Raw genomic sequence first — 14,159 nt, 5'->3', positions numbered from 1 at the left:
CTCCAAGACATAGGTCGACAAAAATGCACGATTTCACTGTTTACGTTTTATTTTAGGAGGTCCAACAACATAACTTTGGGCCCAGCGTGGCTGGGTGGCACGGCTCGTAATCTGAGGGTTGCGGGTTCGAACCCCCGACTAACCAAACATGCTCGCCTTTTCAGCCGTGGGGGCGTTATAATGTTATAGTCAGTCCCACTATTCGTTGATAAAAGGGTAGCCGGAAAGTTGGCGGTGGATGGTGAGGACTAGCTGCCTTCGCTCTAGTCTTACACTGCTAAATTAAGGACGGCTAGCGCAGATAGCCCTCGTGTAGCTTTGCGCGAAATTAAAACCAAATCAGAACATAACTTTAAATTCTTACAAAACCAACCACGACGTACTTCTGGTACTTTGTTCCTTATATTACACTATACGTAAATATACTGTATTTTAAAGTTTTGACAAACCAGTCCTGGGATTCTGTTTTGTAATGTGGTAAGAAGTGATAATCACTGATATGATGTAGAATTATGTTTGAAAAAAATATTATAATAACTTTAGCATAAAGTGGCATTAAGTAATTATAAAAATAAAAAAGCCACAAAATTAAATAAAAAATATTTATTAAAATTATTTACAGTTTCTTGTATAAATAAGAAAACAAACCCGGATTGGTACTATCGAGGTACATTCGTTTTCCTAAACGATTTAAAAATATTTAGCTAAAGGTTCTCCCAAAACCTGTTCCATTTCAGCTATAACAGATTGGCATTGCTGCTCTACTTCGGTGCTGTCATCTAGTGAGAGATAAAAAACAAATAGTTCAAATTATTTTGTCTGAACCAACAAGAGAGGCGATAAAAAAAGGTAACTCTTAAAAGTTGAAACATATTGACACCAAACTAGTTCCAAAAGAATGTTTTGGTACATTAGCAGCAAAAACAAGAAATAAAATGGCAGAAGAGGGCAATGAAGCATGACTGATTACATTTTATAAAACACTGGTAAAAAAAGAAAATACACTTGGATAACAAGAGAAGAACGACCGGTTATATAATACGATAGTCTACGGAATGTAACAGCTTTAATCTACAGCCCCCCCCCCAAAAAAAAGTCAAGAAACCTGGAGGGTTGAGAAAAGTAATGAATGTTTATCATTACTCATTTTAATTAATTTGTTGACCCATTTAACATAATCTTTATTCAAACATCTTCCACAACTATTTTTCAGCAGATTTAACATTAAAAAAAAAAATATTGATCATGGGCTTAAATACTTTAACTAGTCCTAACATGATACCACACACATAAATGCTTATAAATATACTGATGAAAGCTTACAAATATTTTTTTCTGTTTGTTAGAACAGTGTCAAACTACTTGTGTTTTATTATACATTTAACTCTTAAGCTATTTTACCTTCCATTAGTTCAGCCAGGAATGGAATTGCCTCTGGCAACAGCACCATATAGTCCTCAGCTAATTTTATTACCACTTCTCGGATCACTTGAAGGGCTGCAAACCGAACCTTTGAACAAAATTATCAATAAATATATCTTCTACACTGGTTAAAAGACTGTCAAACAACGTCAGTGTGTAGAACAATGTTTACCACATGTGGTCACATATTTGAAAGACTTGTTCGAGTATTTTATATTTGAAATTGCTAAACCTTAATTTGTTACTGAGAATCATAACTTAATTTGTTGTTTATAGATTTCTTCTGAAATATTTAACTTGCTAAGTAAACACAAATACTAGCATTATATTACCTCAATATAGTAAAAATGAACTGTTACACTGTCTTAAAACTGATAACTGAATAAGCAAATATGCCAGTTACAATAACCATTTATGTAAAATAAATGTTTACTTATCACACAGTCTTTAGTTATTATACCGTTTAAACTGTATTACGGAACTGAGTGATGTAGTAGAGAACAGACAGCTAATATGGCTGTATACACCGTCCACAGAACAGAAGTTTAGAATCAAATACAACATGCTTAAAAAAACAAATTTTATTTACAATACTGAGATTACCAACATTTGAAATTAGGTCACAATTATGGGTTAACTTATGCTCTGAGGATCAAGTTTATAGATCAAGTGATATTTAAACAGGTATTACATTTATAGAGTAACTGTTTGGTAATGGGATCAGTATAATATACACATTAAGTATTTATACTATAACTTTTGATACAGTAAGTACATCTTCACAAGCCTTGGTAGACTTTTAGTAAATGTTACAAGTTTTTTATACACAAAAAATCAGATTTTTTTAATGTTGTATTTTTAATGAAGATTAGTTTGTGAAAATACTGAGTGTGTTGTTACTAGTCTGACTGCAAAGTAATTTCATGTTACCATTAAAACACTGTTCTTTGTACCCAGAATCTCAAGTGTTATTGTATAATCTCCAAAACCTCCTAAATACATTTCATGTTTGTTTCCTTTCTACCTCACTGTGTGGGGGTCTGTAAATTTGACCAATTTCATAACCATCATTTAAAAGAAATAAATTTAAATTATTCGTTTTTTGTGTGCTATAATGACTACGTATTATAACATGAAATTATAAATGTTTAGTCAAAGTGGCTTAAGTCTCATAACCTTAATATGGTTATTAATTTTTATTATAATGACCAATGCCTTCCATTGATACAGTGCATGTACACTCATGTTACTGATATTTATTTAGTCTTTACTCAGTGACTCTATCTTGGCTGTGTTTCAATGGACTGATATTGTGTATTATAATGTCACATTTCAATTATTACACATTACACAGATTATTATTATTTACAAATAAATTATTAAACTTGTTTTTTCTTAAAGTATAGAACAATAAATAAAGAAGTAAAGCAAACAATTATCTCTTCTAGTTATGACCTTTGTACTTGGTTGCTGTTGGACATAGCTTGCTAAGCCGTTTAAAATTTAGGATGTGGATGCACCCACATGAAACAAAATATTTTTTCAGGTTTTTTATATACACTTTAATAACCAAAAAAATCATAAATAAATATACTGATACCACAGTATTTCACTATAATTTATTAAGCTTAGTAAATAAGTTAAATTTAGGTCTAAACAAACAAACAAAAAATACTTCATGCAGACTAAAGACACAACCAGCCTCCATGAAATATTGGTTCGAAAGAATGTGGTTGACTTTTAATAGATTAAAATGGCTGAGAAAACCACTAGTGGAACATTCTAAGATGGTTATTTACATGTTATATAGTGAAATGTATATAAGATGGTTATTTACAAAAAATGTGTTTCCTTCAGTACATAAATCACATCTCAACAAAATAGAAAGATGTGAGGTTCTTATTTTATATTCTAGCCCATAAATATCAGTAATTTGAGTTCCTAATCTGTATGAAACTATACACTTAGTATTTCGACATCACAAAGATCTAATTTTAAACAGTGCTGCATTCAACATATCATGTGACTCAGTAAAATCTGTATGTGTGTTCTTTTAATACTTACTTTTAAATTACGAAATTTAGTCACACGTAAATACTAAAGTTTGAATTATAATATACTATTTGATAATAAATTTACTGACATAAATTCATAAAATTTGATAACATTTTGAATGGTAGTTAATCAATGCGATGAAATGACCTTTGACCCATGATGCATTGTGAAAAGGTTACGGATATTCATACAGGAATCAAGGAAACAAGTTTTTTTTGTGTTAAAACTCTTTAAGACCACACTTACTCTGGCAGACGAATGCCGGGTCTTCAGAAGTAGTTGGTAGTTGAGCGACTTCCATAAACTGTTGTCCTTTGCTGCAACAGCAAATTGAGCAACACAAGGCACCAAATACTTGGTTGTTCGGTCTTCGTAATCTGTATCAGTACCAAGTAGATTTTCAACCTGTCAAATACAGAGATTATTTCTGAGGTAAAACAACTATTAAAAGAATTCTGATCAGAGTACACTACATAATGTTGAATAATAATCAACCCAATACACTGAATTACATATTTAGTTGTAAAGATTGGGATGCACTGTTTCATCATTCTAACAACACTTTCGGTCATAAACCCAGTAATACCTTATGAGGTTTGACCAGCTTAGAAGGCTCAGGTCAATAAAGATTACACCTAGGAAGTAGCTGATATAGGCCTAATCAACTTTTATAACACAGCTATTTCAGAACGTTTGAAATTCACTTAAAGTTTCTTCAGTAATGTCAGCAAGAAAAGCCACATAAAAACAGTTAAACCTCTCTAACTGCTTGGTATGTAACCAAACACAGAGGTGATAACACCAAAGTAAACATTGGACTTTTAAGAGTAAAATAAGTGCCAAATTGGCTAAGGTTCTTCTGTGAATATTTTGTTTGATGTAAACTCCTAAGTAACTAAGATTCACTATTAAAATTTGTGTTAATAACTAAATACGTACAACTATGTGAGGGTTTTGTTTCTAATGGGAGTTTATCTCACAAGTCAAATTATTTTTTTATAAACTAAGAGAAGTTAAAAACAACTAGACCATAAAGATATTACAATACTAAGTCTAAAGCTTTTAAATGGAAAAACTGTATATAATGCTGGGACAAAACATTGTATAATTTTAACTAACACCACAATATCTTGGTGTCTGGTGACCAAAAGACCTCACCTGATCCAATAAAGGCTGCATCAAGGTCTCAAAGCACTCTCTGGTGACAAATCCTTCATTATCATAGAGGAAACACTTTTCTAACGTGGAAAGAATGTACTGCAACAACATACAGGACTTCTGAACATCAGTGTCTTTCTCTCCAAAGTATAATGACTCTGAAAGACCAGTACGATGAATGATAAACCTGCTGCTATTAATGATGATATTGTTACTGTATTTACCTCTAACTGCTGTGATAAAACTATGTTTAGTTTTATCATTGTATTAAAACAGTCATAGATGAATACAATCATTTTCTGTTCTTTAACTGAATACAACTAAACCTCTATCATTTCATGTGAAACACTTTTTGTTTTGAATGTTTAATGCAAAATGTAAGAAACCATTACCTGTTTTTACCAAGTTGTTCTGATCCAAAAGGGAAGCTGTATTTTTCACAATATGTCCAGCAAACAAGACAAACAAACTCTTCAACTTTGAAGCCAAACTAAAATATAAAGAATATTATGGATAACAATTTGTTTAGGAAGAAGTACTACATATTGGCATACATAACTCTACATCAGTGTTTTTCAAGTTTATAAATATTAACCACAACTCACACTAACTTGAAGCAATAAGAATTATTGATAATACTGAATTTTATTAAGTATTACTGTACGTATATCGTAAAGTTACAATAAACTATTAAACAGTGTTATACGTATATCATAAAGTTACAATAAACTAATAAACAGTATCATACGTATATCATAGTTACAATAAACTATTAAACAGTATTAGACGTGTATCATAAAGTTATATTAAACTATTACACGTGTATCATAAAGTTACAATAAACTATTATATGTATATCATAGAGTTACAATAAACTATTATATGTATATCATAGAGTTACAATAAACTATTAAATAGTATTACATGTATATCACAAAGTTACAATAAACTATTAAATAGTAATACATGTATATCATAAAGTTACAATAAACATCATCAAAACTTGAAAATTACAATTGTAATATACAAGTGTAATGAGGTCTATGTAACAGGCAAGGAAATATTAGAAAACAAATCCACATGAAGTTCAACTGAATACAGAAAGTTAATTTCCCATGACACAGTAAATTGTTTTTACAGCAGTTTATTGTGACAAAACTCCATTATAACATTTAACAAACTTAAAATCAGTAGATTAAGTACAATATACAAATATGCCACAAACCTGACTGGAAATTCATAGTGAAACTTTCTCCAACACTGTTTGTATCAATGGATGAATTAAGTCTCTCAATATGGGGCTAAGTTGATATGACCAACCATGACCTTAGTATGTATTTAAAGTGGTTTTAGATACTTTTAAACTTTGAGTAGTGTGTGTATATTTTCACAAAAGTTGGCAGGCTTTCAGGTAACATTATAAATCCTTCACATATAAGAAATCACATTTTTAGTAAAGTATTTTAATAAAATAAAATATATTTTCATAAATAGGTTCAGTATTTGTTTTGAATAGTCCGTGAGCAAAGTACTTTTCAGGTTAAAATAAAAAAAACAAAAACTTTTCCTTATCTCAGACTTCCTTTGTGTAATCTCTAAAAACTTCCTAAATGCACTTCAAACTTATTTTAGTGAAACTTTATTGTTTATCTGTTACTTTTTCTATCCTGTCTCAAAATGAAATCAGTCAATTTGACCCACCTTGTAACCACCAGAAAAGAAAGAACTCTAAATTACCCCTTTTGCTTTTTAGAATGACTTCACATTGTGACACAAACCTATGTTCATTTATCCCAAGTAGCTCTAAGTTTATAACAGTGTACATCTATTTATGATTAAATTTTATTGTTTTATTGCCCTTTGAACCACATGTAACTACTATCCATATCATTATAAGCTGTAAATTACTCAGGGAACATGCAGCTCACATTACCCACAAACTACTGCAAGCTGCTTATGTGAAACATTTTTATTATACTATTATTTATGTGATCTAATCTTAAATAATCTAAAAAGTTCCCTATTTTTACATTTTAGTTACTTTTAAAATTATACATAAAAAATAAATAAGATATTTAAGCTGTCTTGTTTTTTCTTGCTCTTGACTGTCAAAGAGAGTTAACCCTAAATTTTTTACACTAATCATAGTAAAGCACTTAAATAATGCATCAAACAATATATACTGATAACATGCAAAAAGCAGACAAATTCCCTTATCTCTCAAAGTTTTTCTACCTTTCTAACAATGCAAGAGTCGTTACAAATTCATCCAAGCCAGTTTTTAACTTTATCATGGAAATGATGTTGATACTCTGAGTGAAACTAACATTAACTATTCAGAACATAATTTTATACATCAATCGATAGATGAAAACGTGACTCTCTATTGATTATAGTTAATACATAATTAAACATACGAGAGAGCTATTAATGAATTACAAAAAAGAGGACCCGAGAAATAGGTGTGGCAGGTGGGGTCTAATTTTATATTTGATAGCTTTGTAACCAAACAAAATTGAAGTCTATAAAAACATTGTTTGTCTGAGCAATGACAATTTGATAGAAAATAATTTATGTTTAATTTCATACTTTTTCAAGGGGTAGTGGATAAAATATGGAAGCTGATGTTAAATGAGTCACACAAGGTGAAATTTAATATTTTTAATAAAAATATTGCCTTGAAGAAGTAAGAACTTGAAACTTGCATATTATTAAAATATGGATTATTAGTGAAGACTTTATGCTATTCTAACTGGTATAACATAGGAAAAACAGTCGAATAAAATTAACTATAAGACGCTAAAACCTTGTCGTGCTCTGTAAAGAATAGCTGTGATGAGAGGGTTAATGGAAATACGCTTACCCATTGCTCAGTCTGCACCTACCTGTTGCTAAGTCTGTATCTACCAATTGTCGAGTCTGTATCTATTTGTCACTGGTCTGTACTTACCTGTCACTAAGTATATAAAATGTTAGGATTTTATCTCGACTTTCACTGTCTTGGGTTGCCCACATGAATAGCTAAGGGAAAAGAAAAAGCTGTTAAAAAATATAAACATTACTGAAAGTGTCAACACAAGTTACAAAAATAAAATGTTACAACACATTAACAGGACCAGTGATTATTGCTGTTTCATTTCTTCTTCAGTTAAAAATTATAATATTTTAAAACATTTCCATACCTTATTCTAAATGTACTATAAATACTGTTGCCGAGGAAGTAATAAAAAAAACTCTTTAAACCAGCAAAAACAAAACAAAACAAACTATCTTAAATTTCATAACATGGAACACAACCTGTTTTAAACATCCCAAGGTTATCTATGTTTCTTATGCTGTTAATTTCAGAGCAATGAGATTATGACAGGGTTTTATCGACAACACAAAATAATCACAGCAGGTGGACATTGGAATTGGATTTAAATAAAAAACTGTATTATTGTACAGACTGCTACAATCTCAGTCACCCAGCTTGAAAAACTGAACTAATTAAGTAGGGGACACTAAAGTTAAACAATCAGTTTCAAGGACTGAACTTATTGGGCAGAGGACACTAAATATATATATAAAAACGGCTGGTATGGGTTGAAAAAATTCTCAACCCATACCAGCCGTTTTTACATGCATATTTTTCTCTACAAGTGGGTTTTCTTGTCATCACGAGAGGACACTAAAGTTAACCAATCAGTTTCACACAGAAAACACAACTAGTCAACACCTTTTTAAGACTGATTCAAATACAGAAAAGGTGAAACAAGTGTTACTCTGAAGTTTGGAGTTCTGGTCTTACATGGGATTTGCTACATTACATACAAACTCTCACATAATTAGATACATTCCTAGTTGTCAAAAACAACTAGGAGATATTGTTCAATGTTCTCTCTCACTCTTGCAGTCACCTTAACACCAGAGAGACTGAAAGTTTTAATTCCTCCTGTGATAAATCAACATTCAAATAAAATGTACAGATTTTTCTAAAGATGGCATTTTAATTCCTAACACAAAAACAGAGGAGAGGTTTAATGTATATTTAAGGAAAAAACACAATAATTACAATATATTTTATTATTAATTCCTATGTTATATATATACACAGCAATTATTAATTTTCGACTGATAGGCTGAAACTAGTCAACAGTCACACCTAACTCTTGACCAAACAGTGGGATTTGTCATCACTCTTACAGAACACCCACAACCCCAAAAACTGCAACATTTTCAACAATGGAACATGAACCATGAATCCTTGGGATTCACAGTCTGAGAATGCTAAGTACTAGGCCATGCCCAACCCACTATTCTCTGAAACAGTGTAAACAATACTAGACATGTTTCTCATACAAAAACATCAAACAAGTAGGAATGAGTTACTACACCTTGAAGAACACTGGACGGAAAGTGGTTTCTGAGAGCTTGAGAACAAATTTCAAAAAACAGGCAATCACATGACCTTCCACTTGTGATACATCAGCCAGTGGATCCTATAAAAACAAACGTTTAATAAGCTAACTGGAATTATTTAGCTCTAAAAACTGAAAAACATTCTCTTGGTTATCTAGTAAGAAACCTGTAAAAGTGTCTCACCACCATGAATGATTCTTCTTCAGTCTTGCATTTAATAAAAGATTGGATGAAAATCATCTGCTATTTAACAATTACTGATGTTGTTTACATCACTGAGTTTAGCCATCTTCCTCAATATGACATCTTGTTTTGTTATGTTACTTACATTATTAACTTACCTTATAATGCTGACTACGATAGTTCAGAGATTCCACAAAAATGTTCTGTATATCAAGTAGATGTGCATTCAGGTCTTCTTTATTCATCACAGATAAGTGTTCACCAAAGATGGACATCAGCTGACCAATTCCTTTGTCCTTTTTTAAAAAAACATTGTTTTCTCTTATTTATCTCAGTTACCTTATAGTTTCTCTGAGCTATTTTAAAATTATTGAAAATTCATGTTATCAAAAGAAGTACCTAAAACACACATTTTTATCTTAAATAATAAAGTTTCTTTTGTTGTTGTTTAAGTTAAAGCATCGCTAAGTAAAAACCAGGTTATGCATATAGCATATGAAGTAAATAAATCTCTATATTTCAATCGTTCGATTAAGGAAAGTATCACAGATAAACGAGTATTTAAAAAATAAAAGATAACAAACACACGTGGAGCATTTCCATTCAAGTAACTTTCCAATTCTATGCTTCAAACAAAAGGAACTGAAAACAAGGAGAACATTAGCAGGTGATTATACTTTGTTTCAGAAAACACAAAGATGTTATTTACCTGTTTTGTTTCAACCAAGAAAAGATAACATTTCTCTACTGTAGGCACTAACACTCTTGAAGCTAACAAAGTGGCTAGATGATGGCATACAATTTTTAACTTTTGCTGTAGTGGTGTTTTTTGTCCCTCACTTTCAGGATGATTGGCAGACAAAATACAGACCTGTAGTAATAAGAAGAAAGATTAACAAATGTTGTGAGAAAAAGAGATGGTTAGTCTACAGGTTAAGGTATAGTAAGAACATAGAGGAAGGCACCATTAAGGTATAGTAAGATTACAGAAAAAGGCAGTTTTATCATGTTACTTATTGTGTACAGCAACAGGAACATCATAAAAGTTTATAGAAAAGTGACAAAAAAAAAGATTTTTAAGTTTATATACTTTGGTAGTCTTGTCGTATAGTGAAGCAAAACTGTTTCACAATTTACCGATGCACTTTGCTTGACAAACATTCAAAAATTTTTAAGCATCAACCTTGGGAAGTCCACCAGAAGATTTGTCCCTGGGAGGTCTAATTTCTAAAAGTACTTGAACTGTTGTCCAAGTTGATACACAAAAAACTGTACTCTTCACAAAGTAAATGCTCTTAAAAACTTCAAATGTTTCCAAAAACATATTTCTCTCTTGCTAGCAAATCAAGCAACTCACTGATGATAGCTCACGACCACCAAGTGACTCACTGATGATAGCTTACGACCAACAAGTGACTCACTGATGATAGCTCACGACCACCAAGTGACTCACTGATGCTAGCTCACAACCAACAAGTGACTCACTGATGATAGCTTACGACCACCAAGTGACTCACTGATGCTAGCTCACAACCAACAAGTGACTCACTGATGATAGCTTACGACCACCAAGTGACTCACTGATGCTAGCTCACAACCAACAAGTGACTCACTGATGATAGCTTACGACCACCAAGTGACTCACTGATGCTAGCTCACAACCAACAAGTGACTCACTGATGATAGCTTACGACCTCCACATTGAAAAGTTTTGTTCTACCGATCATTTCTACGTTGTTTCAATTTGATTCTGTTATTTGACAGACAGCACCATATTTACACGTTTTCAAGATAACAAAAGAATACAACATTCTAGAATTATAACATCTAAAAACTTATCTAAAATCATGCTAGCAAAATGAAGAGAAAAATTCAACATAGTGTTGAAAAGGAAGAGGGTGCTTGAAGGCTAACGGCAAAATCAGGAAATCGCATTAAAAGCGCCTTAGCAGATTAGATCTCTGAAGGCCAAATTGGAACCAAGATGATCATAGTGGGGAAAATGTAAACAAACATGTAATATATTTACTTTTTTAGTCTTAAAACTTTCTTTCTGGCTTGGAAGTGGAGACCCAACTGATCTATTTAAAGTATAAATACAAACATGTAACTAACCTGATTTATGATAACTGGTAAGTAAGAGCTGAGGAAGGCAGCCAGAGTTTCCAATAACCTCTGCAATGTGGTGGTTACACTCAGAAGTAAAAGTTCATTACTATTACACAACAAAGAAAAAAATGTAAGTACATTGTTACAACAGGAACTATACAATAAATGTTACATTTTTAGCAGTTACTTTATCAATTTATTAAAATAGAAACCACACAATAAATGTTACATTTGTAACAGTTCCATCGCCACAATTACATGACTAACCTCACCAAATGCCACCATTAGTGACGTCACACAACTAACCTGATCAAAGTTTCTGTATCTTTCAGCAACTCTAGAATTGGAGACATGAAATCACTGAGAGAGGGCACTGCTTGAGCTCTTAGACTGTGACACAACTCTGCTAGACACAAGATGGCGCTTGCTGTTAACTGCTTCTGGGACATTCCCTTCTTAATCACCTTAATAACAACCTGCAAGGTCTGAAACAGAAGGATAACTGACAAAACTCATACAGCCCTAGGTATTCGAGTAAAGAATATTTCTCCGTATCCAGTACAGGCTATCCTTTGAATCAGTAGCTAATAACACACACTACTTGTAACCTTGAAATGTCATCCACCAGTTTTAAGAAGTCAAGAAATTCTTACTACTAAAGTTACCAACATTATTTACCAATGGAAATTCTTATGGTATGCTTTCCGAGTGAACATTTAACTAACTATTGTAAAACAGTTCGTATCTCTTACCCTCAGAAACTTGTCTGGGTACGTGCTTCCAAGAAACCTACAGAGCAACTTTAATGACAGCAGGGCAGTCTGACGATTCAGCACCAAGTCCTCAACGTCCTCAGACCTGGACTTAGATGGTGAATCACTAGATTTCTGTCGTACAATTCGCAGCAGTGGTTTGACGAGTCTCAAGAGGTCTTGGTGCTGTAACAGTCATGACACACAATCAGTACTTCTAGGTACTTCCTTATTTTAACGTTGTTAAATACAGTACTGTTGGGTATTCCTAGAGACATGTTTTTCAGGTGGTACTCTCCACTGTACTGGTTAAGTAATAATATCTGTAATGTTAATCATTTGTTAAGCCTAGAATACTTTATGTTTCCTTACATTGCATATTTGTAACATGCAAGCTTGAAATAATGTTTCAATTATTGTTATTATGAGTTTTGAGATTCAATATCTCTTAATGAGTTCTGGCATCAACAAAAAAGCATCTCCACAGCATTATGAAGTTTTGTTAACCAGTGAATTTTATATTTTTACCTGGTAGTTTACTCTGTGTAAAAGCATTCCATTCTCTACATATGTTTTTGTAAAGTTACACAGGGATAACCTGCACTAGTTGTCCTAAATTTTGAACCAATAAACTAGAGAGAAGATGTTTAGTTGACAGCCCCCACACACCAGACCTTGGGCTACTCTAATCAAATAGTGGAAGTTGACCAGTGTCTCTTAATGTATCCACAGCCCTAAAGTGTAGAGCACAATCTGGTGGCAGTGGTAAACAAACCATAGATCCTCACATTTACACCACTGGGCTGATATTCTATGTAAAACAAACAGAAAATCTCAGCTGCAAGAAGTGGAATTACTTGTATTGTTATCGGCAATTTGATTTACATTATTATAGTCATGTTTTAACAAGTAATTTTGTGCATAAATAGCTATCAAACTTGAAGTGTGAAGCACAAAGCAGCTACACAACTGGCTACCCATTGAGTTTTTGTCATTACATACCTTCAGATTTACCACTGAGTCTCTGGGGTGGGGGATGTTTATTAAATAAAAATATTTAGAAAGCTGATGTGATCCATTGATTCTTCCAGAATTAAAAAATAAACATCTTAACTCAATATCAGCTAGGTACACCAGTTAAATTACAAAACTGTAATTTTATGTTAAAAAACAATGATATATCACTTGAGAAAATGACAATAAAAACTAAACTTAACACTACCCAGTATTGGATATTCAGTTGTATATTTATATTGTGTATAACTTTGTTTACAGAACCACATTTTAACAGTGATCAGACATTTCACTAATACCATATTTCTAGAACTCAGTCTTGATTGAAATATCTATCGTGTTTCAGTTAATATACTGCCTCATTCCTTAAATTATCTAGAACTGTTTACTGAATAAGCATGTATCTATCAACAATTCACTTATACAAGCTGTCTGTTCAGAACTTATATCCTAACAACTTCCAGCTTCGAGGAATGAGGTGACACAGGTTCTTACATAAATCAAGATGGAAAAAACAAACAAACATTAAAATCAGTTATTCTAAATTATTGCAGGTTAAAAACTAATTTGTTTCATATTAGTAATAGTTGATGAATAAACTGAAGTCATCATCATAAGATTAAAACTTGATAAAACTGTACAGTTTTAAAAGATAGCCCAAGTTTACTAACATTCTCAACAGAGAAGTATCCATGATGGTGCATCAGTCTCGAATTCAACATCTCCATAGCTTTTCTGCGAACAGTTGCAATCTCGCTGGTCAATAATCCAGCAATCACACAGATGAACTGACCACTGGGCAGTAAGGAATTAATCTGTGAATTTCAAACAAGATATTGTTGTCAAGACTTGCAGCTATAAATTATTTACTTTGTAATTTAGACAAAGAAAACAAAGATTACTGTTGTAAGACTAAATGTGAATAGAGAGAGATATTTCATCAACTTAGAAACACAGGATATACAAACACATAAAACTTTCTTTGAACAAAAATATAGAAACAATTTTGTTCACTGTATCATAAAATTAGATATAAAGATTAAAAACTGATTCTAAACAGATGTA

At 32.1% G+C, this 14,159-nt stretch overlaps 2 protein-coding genes and 1 long non-coding RNA gene across 4 annotated transcripts in view; 1 reads left to right on the top strand and 2 right to left on the bottom strand.

Annotated features, from left to right (window-relative positions):
• The window catches only part of LOC143254026 (uncharacterized), a 41,849-nt gene that overhangs the window by 13,015 nt on the left and 14,675 nt on the right, over nt 1–14,159 (top strand). The window lies entirely within an intron of this gene.
• LOC143254024 (HEAT repeat-containing protein 1-like) lies at nt 589–11,495 on the bottom strand. The gene is made up of 10 exons (XM_076508741.1): nt 11,335–11,495; nt 9,929–10,090; nt 9,378–9,515; nt 9,012–9,116; nt 7,586–7,656; nt 5,028–5,125; nt 4,636–4,793; nt 3,724–3,882; nt 1,402–1,510; nt 589–779 (listed from the first exon to the last, which is right to left on the bottom strand). Exons 3-10 carry the CDS (start codon nt 9,492–9,494, stop codon nt 691–693), a joined length of 906 nt encoding a protein of 301 aa, XP_076364856.1. The 5' UTR covers nt 9,495–9,515; nt 9,929–10,090; nt 11,335–11,495; the 3' UTR covers nt 589–690.
• LOC143254022 (HEAT repeat-containing protein 1-like) overlaps nt 11,335–14,159 on the bottom strand; it is a 61,584-nt gene continuing 58,759 nt past the window's right edge. For both annotated transcript variants that reach the window (XM_076508737.1, XM_076508738.1), the window contains exons 26-29: nt 13,766–13,909; nt 12,081–12,266; nt 11,635–11,813; nt 11,335–11,434 (exon numbers count right to left, since the gene is read on the bottom strand). The gene's annotated coding sequence lies outside the window, so the exon portion shown is untranslated. The remainder of the gene's footprint in view (nt 11,435–11,634; nt 11,814–12,080; nt 12,267–13,765; nt 13,910–14,159) is intronic.

Source organism: Tachypleus tridentatus, chromosome 6 (assembly GCF_004210375.1).
Source record: "Tachypleus tridentatus isolate NWPU-2018 chromosome 6, ASM421037v1, whole genome shotgun sequence".
NCBI lineage: Eukaryota > Metazoa > Arthropoda > Merostomata > Xiphosura > Limulidae > Tachypleus > Tachypleus tridentatus.
Note: the sequence above shows the minus strand (reverse complement) of the source record. Positions and strands in the feature narration are given on the sequence as shown.